The 15,643-nt window shown below is 43.1% G+C and overlaps 1 protein-coding gene across 21 annotated transcripts in view; it reads left to right on the top strand.

The window, feature by feature from the left end:
- The window catches only part of ADGRG2 (adhesion G protein-coupled receptor G2), a 102,170-nt gene that overhangs the window by 55,196 nt on the left and 31,331 nt on the right, over nucleotides 1–15,643 (top strand). For 5 of the 21 annotated variants that reach the window (XM_089324149.1, XM_089324144.1, XM_051826986.3 and 2 more), the window contains 5 exons: nucleotides 5,276–5,311; nucleotides 8,976–9,020; nucleotides 10,631–10,669; nucleotides 12,594–12,635; nucleotides 14,452–14,505. In XM_089324149.1, coding sequence (XP_089180275.1) covers nucleotides 5,276–5,311; nucleotides 8,976–9,020; nucleotides 10,631–10,669; nucleotides 12,594–12,635; nucleotides 14,452–14,505 — 216 coding nt within the window. Of the gene's footprint in view, nucleotides 1–5,275; nucleotides 5,312–8,975; nucleotides 9,021–9,118; nucleotides 9,143–10,630; nucleotides 10,670–12,593; nucleotides 12,636–14,451; nucleotides 14,506–15,643 lie in introns of all 21 variants that reach the window. The other 16 variants (XM_089324143.1, XM_089324153.1, XM_089324147.1 and 13 more) reach the window with 7 other exon arrangements.

Here is a 15,643-nt window from a genome sequence, read left to right as displayed (position 1 = left end):
ACATCTCTTTACATGCCAGCTTCCCAAGCTTGGGTTCAAGTCTTCGTTGTGTCGTGCCCAGTCTACTGTAGTGGTTGGCTCTCTGGCTTTCTCAGATTTCCCTCCTCAGTTCACAGCAAAATTTAAAGGCGGCACCAGGGCAAGCCCAGGAGCTCCCTGGGGGGAAAGGGTTTCAGGCAGAAGGAGCAGCAAGTGCTAAGGCCCTGATATGGGACTAGACTGGTGTGCTGGGGGAACAGCAGGGAGGCCAGGACGGCTGACTGAGGGAACACGGGGTGGAGAGCCATCTGCTCCCTACAAACGGTGGGATGATTCCACCAAGGAGCAGGGATGGGACGCCCGTGTTGTGAATGCTCCATAAAAGCCAGTCCCGCCAGCAACATTTACAGGGCTTCAGACTGAAGTAGTTCCAGAAGCTACCATTGTTCTGAACACAGATCGTGGCTGGCTTCCTGAAAGGAAGAGCACAGCCGAGATTCTACACCAGCGCGGGCCTCGCCCGGCGGCCCAGAGAGGACTGGCTGTGTGTCTGGTCTCAGGGACACTGGGAAGGGGCGACGGTGGTCCACGACGCCTCGCCTGTCAGAAGTTATCTCACTGCCTCCTAAAGGGTACATCCCTCCTGGCAGAGGCGACAGTCAGTAGGTCTGGGGGCTCCTTGTTTTAGAGCACAGCCCAAGATGAGAAACAGCCCAGTGCAGTGGGGCTACAGAGCCCGGCTCACATCCTCGTTCTGCTCTTTCCTCAGTCGTCTTGTAAGTGATTTGATTGCTCTGTGCCTCAGTTTCCTCTTATGTAAAATGGGGCTACTTACCTTAGAAGTTGTGAGGAGCACTGAGTGAGTTATGATTTCTACAGTGCCTGGTCTTCACAATGGCACACAGGTGCTTGGTAATGAACAGTAGACTCCCCTTTGCCACTCTACTCCCAAGCATCTAAACTGCACACCAATTTGCGTTTTCTTTCAGGGAGTTTATGGACATCGAAAATGCACCTCATGGACCCTGCGGGGGCAGGGGGAAGAGCGATCCATAAACCCCTGATCTGGAGAGACAAGGGCCAAGGGGGTTGGCGAGCGATACCATGCACAGGTGCGGGAAGAGCAGGAGTCAGGGGTTCAGGGACCAAGAACGCATTGCACCTTCCCATTCTGGCCAAAGTCCCCCTCGAACTGCTGATCATTTGCCATTTGCCAAGTTCCATCAGCTAAGAGCTCAAGTTTTCTTTAGTGATGTCAGTATTAATCTTTTAAAAATGACATTATGTAAGCGAACTTATTGAGCAGTGTGAAGCAAGACAGTTACAGCTCAAGTAAACACATCTCGGATGTGCCGAATTAGCAATGTTTTCAGTCACTTTTCTCTTTTGGTTCTGTAGTAAAAACTGAAAATGCTTCTTCCTGGAAGAGTGGCTGTTGTCCCAAGTCCTGAAGAGCCAATATAACAACAACAAAATGATTGTTTTGTTTGGGGCTCCCATATAAGAGTGCCCAGGCGTGGCAGCTTGTTTTTAACCATCTTGCTATGGGACAGTGACTCAATCCAGAGGAGGACTGCCCCCAGATTACAAGTGTCAGTTGGGTCTCAGATATTCACCCATGGGTCAGTTCATCGTATCCTCTTTACATCTACTCCTAAAAGATGAAGTCTTTACTTAAGTGTGGCTGTGTTACAGGCCACTTCTTGTTAGTATTACCCATCACAGCTGCAAGACAACCATCTCTCCATTTGAAGGTTTCGCACCTACTGCAGTGTCAAATGGTGTGGAGAAAAAAGAAGCCTTCAGGAACACCCAGATGTGCTCTTGCTTGGCTTGAGTGCAGGTGGTTTATCTGGGAGGCGATCCAAAGAAGCAAGGGCATCAGTAAGAAACAAACAGTGGGCAGGGGTGTATTACTGACATCACCGTTGGAGGCCTTGAAGGCCATGAGGATTCACGATGGCCATTTTCCATGTTGTTTTCAATTTGAATTGGGACAGACATTCGCGCAGATCCTTGTAAGAGCTGTCAAGTCCAGTGTTTGCTGTGCTTGGTGGTTAGAACGCTCCTCCACACTGGGATTCCGAGTGACAGCAGTCCTGAGAGGATTTGTCGACACGGTGTAGGCCACTTTGTCTCGTGACTTTCAAATCCATCCATCATCCTTCCCTGACCTGACTCCTTGCAGTATATTTCCCATCCCCTTGACAAATGGCTTCCAGCCAGATGTGGCCAGTGGGCAGCAGCAGCAGGAGAGTGGAGAGCAGGTTTTGGCTGGCATCTCCACGAGGGACTGTGGCTCCTCCATGACTCCAGTCTCACTGGGCAGACCCCCTCGTGGTCTCAGCTCCGGTGCTGTGGCTGCTCCTGGCACTCGGTTATGCCTCCCGCCTCCCTTGCTCATGCAGCCCGAGAAGCAGCAGCACCTTTTTACTGTTGCTGGCCTCCCCACCGCTCCAGCCTTTCACCTGTGTTAAATTTCTGCTCGTGAACTACCTGTTGTAGGCTCCTGACTCAGTCTTGACTGACAGAGATTTCACCAGTCAACTCAAAAAATTTTCAAAGATTTACTCATTTATTCAAAGTGGGGGGAGGGGAGAGGTGGGAGAGACATCTTCCATTCCGAGCTTCACTTGTCAAATGGCTGCAACAGCCAGGTCTGGGCCAGGCTGAAGCTAGGAGCACAAACTCTATCCAGGTTTTCCACATGCGTGCAGGGCCCAAGGACTTGGGCTGTCTCTGCTGATGCTGGTCAGCCACTGGGACAAATGGCAAAGCACGCCTCTGTTGCCCTCCCAATGTCACGCTGCCTCCCTCTTCTGTGGAACTCAACTTTTGCCCAGTGCCTTCACCCTGCTCCTTGCCTTTGTCATGCACCTGCCCAACTCCACCTTCAGCTGCCTACACGAGCAAAAAGTGTGCTCAGAGGAGCCCGTGTTGAATGTTGACTCTTCCCCAGTGTTCTTCTACATTGCCCGTGTGTTAAGTTGTCGCTAGATGATCAGAAGAATTTAGCCAGTGTACGTTAACTCACACTAAAGTGTGAATGTCTGATCGCCCCTTAGTGCTCCCCAGAGTACTTTTGAAATTAATGCTTGGAAAGGTGACTCAACAAACTCTTCAACTGGTAGAACATTAGAGTATTGTAAGGGATATATTGAAGAACAGAGACTGAGGGCAGATAATTTCAGCTAAGTGAGGGCATCAAGGCAAACCACTCTGCCTACGCTTGCCTTGCTGGCTGCAGGGTGACTGGGGAAGCTGAGCACTCATTTGGCCCGGCTTTCAAGCAGAACTGTGACTAATTATCCAGAAATGACCAGTTATTTACTGTCACTTCAGGAAAATGGGCTCGAGAGGCCACCAGGTGTGTTCATTCTGCAATTTTTAGTTTCCATACTTATTCTTTCCTACTGACTGTACATTAAAACATTAAAAGATAAATTTATTTTGGTGTAAAAACTGAAATCAACGTAGTTTTTTCATAATACATTTTCCATTAACTTTTTGCAGATCCCTTATATAAGGATAACACTGAAAATTATTCTGAGAAAACTTATTTAGTATAAGTTTCATAGCTACAGCTTTTTGGAATATAGTGGTTCTTCCCCCCATACCCGCCCTCCCACCCCCACTCCCATCCCACCTCCTACTCCCTCTTCCATCTCATTCTTCATTAAGATTCATTGGAAACATTTAATTTATGAGATAACACCCGATGTTGGTGAGGGTTTGGGGAAGTAACATTTTCATATGCAGCAGATAGTAGTATAAATGGTTCAGGTTTTCTGTGGGGCATTTTGACAATCCAAATTCCTGAAATTTCTAAAAGAAACCACCAAGTATGTGTGCAAAAATTTAACCAAAAGCATTTACTGCAGTGTTGTTTATAATCATGAAAAACAGTACAAACCAAAATACCCATTAAAAGGTAACTTGTTATATGGATAACTGATACAACCAGTCAGTTAACTACTGGGCATCCATCACAAATGGTGCTGTGGAAAATTATTTAATGATAAAAGACAATGTCCAGGATATACCATCATTAGAAAAATCAAGTTGTAAATATTTTTGTGATACAATCCTTTTTATACATACGAATGCACACATGCATGCATATATCTGTTTACATATGTAGACATACAGAAAATATAAGCTACAATGTTAATATCATTTATCCCTGGGTGGTAAAATTATCAGTGGTTTTTATTTTCTTCATTTTATCTGTAATTTCCAAAGCCTTTCTAATAAGCCTGCATTATTTTTTCACACAGGAAAAAAAAAGAACTGGATCTGAACCTCTTCCCAAAATGAAATTCGGTAGCTCTTGTAGTTTTTACACCCCAAGCCCACTCATCTAGTTTATACCTATTAAAGCACTTCTTTCTTAGGAGTTAAAGTCCGTGCTAAAAAGCAGCACAGTTGGTGGAAATTTACACATTTTAGTGAGTATTGGCCAACCTCTGAAGTTCTTAGTCATCATTCTTAGTTTGAAATGAACTAACCATTATATAGCAAAACCTGCAGGATGCTTCACCAGAGGTCTGTCTTCGTAGAGACTTGAAAAGAAGGACTGATCAGGCTGGTGAAAAATAGTAAAGCAACATGCTGCCCTCTCTCGGTAGCTACTTGCAACTCCTTTTACATTCACTCTTTTTTTTTTTCTTTTTTTTTTAACTTTTATTTAATGAATATAAATTTCCAAAGTACGATTTATGGATTACAATGGCTTCCCCCCCATACCGTCCCTCCCACCCACAACCCTCCCCTTTCCCACTCCCTCTCCCCTTCCATTCACATCAAGATTCATTTTCGATTATCTTAATATACAGAAGATCAGCTTAGTATACATTAAGTAAGGATTTCAACAGTTTGCTCCCACACAGAAACATAAAGTGAAAAATAATAGATGATTTTTTTAAATGATGATGAAATCAGATCAGACCTATTGTCATGTTTAATCCCAGTGAGAGTCAAGTTGGGAATTGATAATTTCTTTTTTTTTTTTTAACATAAGATCAGTTTAGTACACATTAAGTAAAGATTTCAACAGTTTGCACCCCCATAGAAACACAAAGCGAAATATACTGTTTGAGTACTCATTATAGCATTAAGTCTCAAGTTACAGCACATTATGGACAGAGATCCTACATGAGGAGTAAGTGCACAGTGACTCCTGTTGTTGACTTTACAAATTGACACTCCTGTTTATGGCATTCACTCTTATCGAAGATGCTAATCTGCAAACCGGTACATGAACTAAACTAATCTAAATCACCTTTTTCCTCAACAGAAAACGCTGATAATTCCAGTCTGTTATTGCCACCTGGTAAGACTTTTTTAAAATGACTTCGGGGAATTTCAGGAAAAATATTTTAAAAATTCACACAAATGTGGCATGGAGTCAGACACAGCAAACTGGGTTTTCCTCTAAGAAGCTTAATTATGTCATGCAGTCTACACCCGAGAAATCAGTAGCAAACGTAGCCAAGAGGACAGACCTAGTAGTCCTTCCATTTTCCTGGGCAAAGCTGGAGAGGGAGTCACTGGAAGAAACTGGTTTTCCTTATGGCGGCCGCTTACATTCTTCCATTATTTTTGGTGCCGAAGTTCACACGTCTCCCACAGAGAGGCAAGAACACAAACGTGCCAGATGTTCTTGTACTTGAGGGATGCGATGTTCTCGTAAAGTTCCTCCATTTCCCTGCCGAGGGAGTGTTTTTCCAAAAGGCTTCAAAGGGCTCAGCGTTCACTAGTGCTGTAAGTCGAGTAAGGCGAGGACAAATGAACTGGAGCCTAGATCGGCGGGGACCAGGAACTGAACCAGGATTCGAGACTGCTAGCTGGAATGGCGCCCTAGGGGACAGTGGCCTCGCGTCAGCCTTTAGCTGAGGAGAGCGTGAAGCCTCGGGCAGTGGGGATACTTTCCCAAGATCAGCTTCCAGCGCCATGTCCCATGAAGGCAGCAGCATGTGGCCTGTCCGACTTGTGTCTTGTTTCTGCTGTGCCCTAGGTTCCAGAACAGACTTTTATGGTAACAAGTGAGTCAGCTTCCATTCTATCCTTTGCTGTGTGAAAATGAGCTTCTAGTAGTATTGATTCGTTTATTTCCAACAATTTGATAATAATCGTTGTTACTCCTCACGCACACTGCTCATTCTCAGTCTTGCAGCGTGAGAACTGTTGTGTTCATGTCACAGGGGAGGCAGCTGAGGCTCGTGTTGGCACAGTGTCTAGAGCCAGATTATTTGGAGTTTTACTCTGACCACCCCTCTTCACCTCACTGCTAGCTGCACAATGATGGGCAAGTGCCTCACTTCCCTGAGGTGTCAATTGGGGACAACCATGGTACCTGCCTTGTAGGGTACTTGTGAAGATGAACTGTAACACATTGCCTAACACAGTCAAGCCTCAATAAATAATAACTGTCATTACTGTGAGTTATTGAGTCATGAGGCAAAGATCAGAACCAGGCCTGCGGGCCTCCAGAGCCAAGCTCATCTTTCCCTGGGCCAGTTTGCTCTCTGGTCGTTACGTACCAGACTGCAGTGAACACGTAGTTTGCTTCTGGTAGAATAGCCTCCAGCAAACTTAACTATGGTGGTGCCTGCAAAATTGTGCTTGCCTGCAGTGGAGAATGGGGCCTTAGGGAACCCAGCAGAGCTAGTTACAGCCTGGGTTGTGGCTGTCCCAGAGGAGAGCTGCTGAAGCCGGAGTGCAAGAGCCAGGGGTAGCACCGAGGGATACATGGGTAGATGTGCCACCGGCCTCTTTCTTTGCCTGATGTCTCCAGGCATCAACATTTGGGAGCGTTAATGGCCATTCACTTAAAAACTTTAAATCAATTATTTTGTTCTGTGCAAGAGCAAAGTATTCCATATCCATACTGTGAGTCTTGCTCTTCGGAAATTGTCTTTCCCAAGACATACCTTTGGTAATTAAAAAAAAAATCATGAAGTGACAAAATATGGAAGCAATAATGTGGGACAGGGTGTGTGTGCGCATTCCAGGCAACGCATGAGCAGTCTCAAACAGGCCAGCCAAGTGCCCAGACACACCCAGATTTTGTCCCTCCAGACTGAAAACCAGGATCCTTGGTATAAAACTCATTTGAGTTGTCAAATATTTGTTGGCTTTTCTCGTGATGAGGTCAGGCCATTGGATCTTTAATACTTCAGTATACATAGTGTGTGTAGCAGATTGATCTCTGAATATAAATGGAGTTATTCCCCTGGAAATTTATAGCTTGATTGTCTTAATAGCAGCCATATTTTAAAATAACTTACCAGGAAATTGTGTTCAATAGGATAGTATTGAGTGGCAGAAACTTTTTTTTAAAATCCCAAGTTCACTTGGAAGAAGTAGGCATCATTCAAACAGAATGGAGCCAGTGTACCAATATATTTCATCTCTATGGTTCAAGCAGTTATTTAAAATGTTTCCTAGAACTCTTAAAAATCTTGAAAGAAGCATTTCTTGTATTTTGGTGTGCTTCTAAAACTCATTTCCATAAGATTCCATGCATAGACTTTGTGATTGTAGGTTTCAGGCCCCTTCCTCTGCAATTCCAATTCCATGTGTACTCACTGCCCTGGGGGGCAGGCATCTGTTCCAGTGGTTAAGATGCCCACATCCCACGTTGGAGTGCCTGGGTTTGATTTGCAACTCTGGCTACCAATTCCAGATTCCTGCCAAGGGAGATAGCAATGATGGCCCAAGTACTCGGGTCCTTGCCACTCACACAGGAGACCCGGATTGTGTTCCTGGCTCCTGCCTGGTCTGGCCCTTACCTTTGCAGGCATTTGGGCAGTGAACCAGTGAATGGGTGCGGCCTCTGCCTTCCAAGTAATTTTTATTATAAAGATTTATTTATTTATGTGAAACTCAGAGTTACACAGAGAGGAGAAGCAGAGAGAGAGAGAGAAGAGGCAGAGAGAGAGAAGAGGCAGAGAGAGAGGCAGAGAGAGAGAGAAGAGGCAGAGAGAGAGAGAAGAGGCAGAGAGAGAGAAGAGGCAGAGAGAGAGAGAGAGAGAGAGAGAAGAGGCAGAGAGAGAGAGAGGGAAGAGGCAGAGAGAGAGAGAGAGAGAGAGAGAAGAGGCAGAGAGAGAGAGAGGGAAGAGGCAGAGAGAGAGAGGGAAGAGGCAGAGAGAGAGAGAGAAGAGGCAGAGAGAGAGAAGTCTTCCATCTGCCGGTTCACTCCCCAATTGGCTGCAATGGCCAGAGGTATGCCAATCCACAGCCAGGAGCTAGGAGCTGCTTCCAGTTCCCCCACGCGGGTGCAGGGGCCCAAGGACTTGGGACATCTTCTACTGCTTTCCCAGGCCATAGCAGAGAGCTGGATTGGAAGTGGAGCAGCTGGGTCTTGAACTGGTGCCCATATAGGATGCTGGTGCTTCAGGCCAGGGCGTTAACCCACTGCACCACAGCGCCAATCCCAAGTAATTTGTTTTTTTTTTTTTTTTTTTTTTTTTTTTTTTTTTGACAGGCAGAGTGGACAGTGAGAGAGAGAGACAGAGAGAAAGGTCTTCCTTTGCCGTTGGTTCACCCTCCAATGGCCGCCGCGGTTGGCGCGCTGCGGCCGGCGCACCGCGCTGATCCGATGGCAGGAGCCAGGAGCCAGGTGCTTTTCCTGGTCTCCCATAGGGTGCAGGGCCCAAGCACCTGGGCCATCCTCCACTGCACTCCCTGGCCACAGCAGAGGGCTGGCCTGGAAGAGGGGCAACCGGGACAGAATCCGGCGCCCCTACCGGGACTAGAACCCGGTGTGCCGGCGCCGCTAGGCGGAGGATTAGCCTAGTGAGCCGCGGCGCCGGCCCAAGTAATTTGTTTTTAAATGCATGCTCACAAAGTGATTGTGGGGCTTACAGATGGATCTGCTAGTATGGTTTCTATTTCTTTCCGTAATTGTCTCAAAAGTTCTAACTCCTTAAAAATTTAATAATTATCTCCATGTTGTTATTATTTTAATGTTTTGTTGTCATTTTCTCTTGCAGATGAATCATCTGTCGGTTTTGTTTCCTACTCCAATGGTACTCCAGGCAAGATTTTGAAAACATTTAAACGTAGATTTGGCCCAATTTGTTAAGTTTGGGTTTGACTTGTACTTTCACCTTGTTTTTCTCCTTGGGACAAAAAGAGGTTCAAACTACAAGTCTCAATGGTAAGAATTGTTCTGAAGCAAGTGAAAGCTACAAACTCTGAATGTGAATATAAATAGAATGGATGAGGCTGGAGGGTGCAGTTTCTAAATTATTTCTGAAGACATTGATAGTTGCCAATAACCAAAACCCTCAAGAGTGACTGCAGCTTTCTGGTCGCATGATAAAACTCTTACAATCCTGAGAGAAGACTCCCCTCCCCCCCAATCACTCTAAATGATATAGAGAAGAAGCGCAGATCACATTGCGAGTGCTATTGCGCTTGCTCTCGCAGACGATGCCAGCAAGTCTGACAGGACAGATTGTTTCAATGTGAAGAGCACATCCAGTGACTTCAATATGATTCAGCATAGATTTGCAAGCACGGAGCGTCCAAAGGCAGCCTTTCAGTAGACGGTTTTATCAATTTTGAAAGAGTAGGAAATGGAAAAATAATTGGCATCCTCATCAGGCTAGAGCAAAGGACAAAGAACTGGGCTGTGTCGGAGGCAGGTGGGCAGGGCAGCATGTTCTACTCCCTCCCCTCTGCCTCCCATCTCATTGTGGTCAAACCCCAGTACCTTTCACAACCTCTTAGTGAAAGTCTCACCGCGGTCTTGGTGGTTAAGGAGCTAAGCAATCATAGATGCAGCTCATACCGACCAAAACTGGTTTAATTTCGTATTTGGCCCAGTGGGAAAGACCAAATGTTGCCACTTTTATGTACAATGACCTTTTACAGTGAAAAAGAATATCTTCCATTTAGCTTTGGCAGCAGTTTTGGGTCCCATTGTGTGTGTGCGTGTGTGCGTGTGAGATTCGTTTTCCTAACATTGCACCCAGATTAGTAAATTCTAGGATGATTTTCATTTAAAGGAATACCAGTTAAAGTAAAGTTTGATTATAAGTCAAGCAGGATCCAAATGAGATTTTCCCAATAGTTGAATGCAATGTTTAAAGAACTTCAGATTTCAACTAGAATTATTTAAAATTGCTGTATAAGAGCATGCCAGTGTGAGAAATGCAAGCACCCACAGGGCTATATATGAAAGTTAGTAGTGATGCTGGAACTATCACATCCCTGTGGGACTTTGATCACAACAGAAGGGAAGAGGAACATTTTAAACAGCGTAGATGAGTTTACTTAAAGTCAATCACTATAGGTGTGTTGCTGTACATTAGACGCACAACTTGCTTTCAGGAAACATTTTATATGAGAGGACTTTTGTCTCTGGGGATTGGAGAATGGGGAGTGAAGAGGGGATGGGCAGCAATTACTTTAATATGTAGCCCTAGGGATGCTTCTTACTAGTGCACACTCCTATAAAGCAATTTTAAATAGTTCAAGCTTAAATTTGGAGTTCTTGAACATTATATTCAACTACCTTTTCAGATGGCTTTTGCAAAATTTTCTCCTAGATCTAGAAAGAACCAAAACGTTTAAGGAGTTGGGAAGATGCATGTTTATTAACCATGCCAGTAGTTATGCTAACTTTTGAATTTTATTGCAGATGCCACATCAAGTGTATTATCTACATTAAACAAAACAGGTAATGTCAAGTTATTTTTGAAGTCATAGGCTTGTGTTCTATGGCTTCTTGAGTTTCTCACTTGTGTGGTCCATTGGGTTAGTAAAGAGCTTTCTTTTGTCTCCTTGCCCACTCTCTCCTGTGCCTTCACCTATTGATTTATTACACCCCTCTAATGTTGACATTGACCTATGATTCTCTGGTCACCACACCCCTAAACTTTAAACTGTTACAGCCATAACACTCCACTTAAAATAGCATCTATTATTTTTCTGATAGCATCTATTATTTTTCTGATTTGACTAGTGATACCTATTAGTTTATAATAATGGAGAATATAGAGAAACACAAAGAGAATAGAAGTCATCTTCAATGTTACTCTCCTAGGACTACTGTTAACCATTCAGTATATTTCCATCTAGTATCACATAGATGTATTTTATATGCAAATACTCTGAATGTCCTTTGCAAAATGATCAGTTTACATAGGTCTTCTTCATCTTACCCTTTGACATAATATTAAATTGTAAGTATTTTCCAATATCCCTTTCTATTCATGATTTAATATCCCATTGTGTACCATATGTTGAACATTAAATCCGTTTATTTTTAATAAAAGTTGTTGCAATGAGCATCCTGGTGCCAACATCTTTGCACTCATCCTTGATTTCCATAGGCTACATTCCAAGGATTGGACAAAATGGGTCAGCAGTATGACTACTTTAAGACCCTTGATAGCTACTGCCCAATTACCTTCTAGAAGGGTTGTACCTAGCAACATTCCTGCCAGCAGATGAGAATGACTGTCACCAGACCTTTGCTGAGACTGTCATATATCGTTAACTCTTTCTCTCAGTTCCTTAGGTTTTACTTTTCATTCTTGATTATTAGTGAGGTTAAACATTTTCCCTTGAAAGCACTTCGGTTACTAAAACCAAAAGTTCATTCCACAGTTGTGTTTTGGTTGCCCTAGAAAGAAAATATCAGAGCAAACAAAATAATATATTGACGGGATCATTTATCATAAAGCAAAATGCTATCAGCCTCTATAATTGCCACCAGTCGTTGTCCATGGGTCACATATTGAAACAAACTCATCAGTAACATGGCACACACAAGTGAAGTTTCTGAAACTGCCAGGGTAATGTCAGCATTCAAGTGAGTCTAAGAGCTTGCCCTTTTCTTCAGAATTTGCCCATCTTTGCAAATTTGTGTCCTGAACACAGTCTTTTCTAATTGGCCACCCTCACAGCATGGATTTCTGAACCTATTCTCCATTATCTGGGGAAGGAACCATGGCCTCTGTCCCCATGTGTGTTGGCAGGTTATTTCCAGAGTGTCTTCCTTCCAAGCATGTTAATATTTGCCTGTGAGTCCTTGAGTTTGAACAGTCCTGGTCCTGCTATGGGTTTTGCAACCATAGTTAGATGGCCTCGACTGTTCTGAGAATAGTTTTGTGTGTCAATATGATGGGAATAACATTGTATTAACTCTTAAAATAGCGGGACACTTGATTGCATACTAGTAATATTTTAGATCTCATGTATACTGTTTCATATTAGTTTTTACTCTGAATCACTTGCAATTTACAACCCGCACCTTTAAGTTCTTATAGCAACTTAATTCCACATTTATGACATGTAAATTTCTCATTCATTGGTCTAGCAGTAGTGCATGGAAACTTAAATAGAATTACACATCCGTGGAATGTGATAAGTGTGATCTCACTGGGTAGACGTGGGAATCCAGCTCCCAGATTCCCTCATGGCAATGCTACATGATCCATGTATGCGATTCCTGTTCATTCTGTTGAGAGGACCAATAGCGTCTTAAAGGTGTCAACAGTATGATTTTCGTAGCACTTCACTAAAGTGATACTCATGGCAAATTGTTTTTTAAAAACAAGCAACAGTTCTGCTCTAATATTTAAATTGCTTCTTTACAGAAAAAACTAAAATCACTATAGTAAAAACCTTCAATGCCTCAGGTATGACTTATTATCAATATTGAGCTTTTTATGACTAAATAAAATTAAAGAAATGGCTGGTGTTAATGATTTATCTTTTTTCCTACTTTGTAAGAATGAAATCTGCTTGACGAATAGATGTTTATACACGGGGTCCCTGAAGTTGAATTAGGTGTTTGGGGACTATCTAATAAGCAGGCACAGTGCCCATCCTCAAGAATCTTCTAGTCTAAAGAGGAGACGAAGCAAACAGATAACATGAACGTGCATGCAAATAAAGACAATTGATTATATGAGCATTTCTGACATGAAGGGGCATGGGAGATAGGAGAGGTCAACCTCAGCTCTTTAAATCAAAGAGCGGACGTACTTTTGAGTACCTGATGCAAGGTGAGGCACACAAGACATGCTTAACAACGGCTTTGGACTTAAAGCAAGGGCTGGCAAACTGTTGCCAATGGACCAGATCTAGTTCACTGCCTATTTTTATAAATAGTTTTATTGGAATGTTGTCATGCCCATTTGTTTGCATATTTTCTATGGCTACTTTTTGCTACATAGAATAGCAGAATTGAATAGTTGCGGCACAGACCAAATGGATATACAAAAGCCTAAGATATTATCTGACCCTTGACAAACAAAGCTTTCTTCCTCATGATCATTTCTTCAGGAATGATCAATGGTCATGTACTTGGGAGAGATTGAAGATAAGAGCCCCAGAAATAGAAAATTCTATTAATGAACAGCAAAAAGACACTCATTACTAAAGGTGGAGGTACAGCAACAATTTAGAGAAAGATGACAGATGATAGAATGAAAAGCTTAGTGAGCAAACTAAGGACTCCTAATGTACAATGGAAATAAGCTAGCGATTGGGCATTGCATACATAATCCTGACCAAACAAGGCCTAACAAGGAGACTCAAATATCCCTTAGTGGAAACCGTTTTCCCCTTGCTAAGTACATTATCAGCATCTGCTCCTCCTGTTTACTATGCATCTCTCATGCTTCACCAAAAAGATGTGATTAATGAAGGAAAGATTCTTACAGAAATGAACCTTGAGCGTTTTTTACATCAAAGGTGGGGTACACTTCTCCTGTCGCCAAAGGAGAAAGTGTTTCTCAGGTTAGTGTGCATGAAGGTCTTTGTTCTAATGCGGCTTCATTTCAGCTTCCACTCACCCCTGCCTCTTTTGTATGTCTGTGTCCTGGCCATCACTCCATTGTGCCCTCACTAAAACGTCTTATTTACTGGCCAGCATCACCCACTGGATTGTAAGCTCCTAGAGGGCAAGGTCTGTATCTGGAACTCCCTAAAGCCTAGAGAATATGTTAGGTGCTCAGCAAAGATACTTTCAGTTTTCTAGTGTTTGCCCATGAGATGATATCATGACATTAACGATATTTCCTATATACATTTGCCTAAAGGGCTGGGACCAACATTAGGGTGTTCTGGGTAGGGGAGTCCATGGAGAGGAAGGAGGCTCTGTGGGCTAAAGGCCATTCCACTTCAAATCTCTATTTGATTTGTGGTCATGGTGCCATGTTTATTCTGGACAGGAGATGGGCTAATTTGGAAGGGGTTAAAGAAATTTGACAGAGGAGTTAGGGGTCAGACACTGACATACTAGGAAGTAGTAGAGAAATTCCATAGCTGACCAACTAAGAAATGAAAACTCATTCATTTGGTCATGTGGACTTCATCCAGCCAATATATCCAGCTTATTAATATTTTTGGTCCATATTTGATACCTAAATTCGTGAATTTTCTTGACAATGTAATCTGTAAGTGCAAATGTTCACATGCTTAACCGGCTGGGTTGTGTTTTCTTTGCAGGAATCAAACCTCAGAAAAATATCTGCAATTTGTCCTCCATCTGCAATGACTCAGGTTAGTTCTTGTGCCCGTTACGCACTACCTGATAAAATCAGCTCCATAGCAAAAATGGCTTTTCTCCTGATGTGGTGTGATGTGCAACTCTCTCTTGCTCTTTTCATAACACCTAGCTACTCAGAGTCCCTAATGAAACCAAAAACAAATTTTAGATATGCAAATTTTCTTCCCATTGTCTAGCAAGAGGATGGATTAACTTCCTTAATGTAAGATACTGTGGCTCAGCTGGTTAAGGCCCCAGCCTGCAGTGCCAGCATCCCATACGGGCGCCGGTTCAAGTCCCGGCTGCTCCACTTCCAATCCAGCTCTTTGCTGTGGCCTGGGAAAGCAGTGGAGGATGGCCCAAGTCCTTGGGCCCCTGCACCCATGTGAGAGACCTGGAGGAAGCTCCTCACTCCTGGTTTCGGATCAGCTCAGCTCTGGCCATTGTGGTCATCTGGGGAGTGAACCAGCAGATGGAAGACCTCTCTCTCTAGCTCTACTTGTCTCTGTAACTCTTTCAAATAAATAAAATAAATCTTAAAAAGAAAAAATACATGAAGCTCTACAACAGATACTTTTCACTTTTTGAATACACAATGCATACCTTTAGTTTACTTGTGAACATAATGAAATTACTGATTATTGAAAGGTCACTTCTATGTAAATCCCTCAAGTGTTTCCATAGGACCTTAAGTATAACAGCTTTGAAACCAGATGTTCTCTTTTGCTAAGAATAAAACCAGTTGGCCTGCTGGAAAGAGGAAACCTCACATACACCTAGTTTAAATGGATGCCAATTCCAGGAGTGTCTATAGTGTATTCATTTTGCCATTACTAACTAAGACTTAAACTATTTTTAAAAATTGAGATGGAAATCTCCTGAGAACATTCTATTTTTGAAATAAGGATATTTTCTTTTCTGTGGGCCAGAGGAATGAAACAAACACTTTTCTCACATTGATTTGGCTCTGTGGGCTCCTTTCCTTGTTAAAGCCAGTGAAAGCAAATGTGAAAAACAGAAAAATACGGTGTGGCAGGGAAGAACTGGCAGGAAGAGAGAAGAGGAAGGCAACATGGTATTTTATGATGCAAAAGTCACAAAATGGTAAACAATCATTATTGGAATGTTTATAATTTTTTTCTGTTCCTTTTA

The sequence above is a fragment of the Oryctolagus cuniculus genome, chromosome X, assembly GCF_051225735.1.
Source record: "Oryctolagus cuniculus isolate XC-2025 breed Fujian yellow rabbit chromosome X, ASM5122573v1, whole genome shotgun sequence".
Taxonomy (NCBI): Eukaryota; Metazoa; Chordata; class Mammalia; order Lagomorpha; family Leporidae; genus Oryctolagus; species Oryctolagus cuniculus.
The sequence above is the reverse complement of the archived record's forward strand: the minus strand, read 5'-3'. Positions and strand labels throughout refer to the sequence as shown.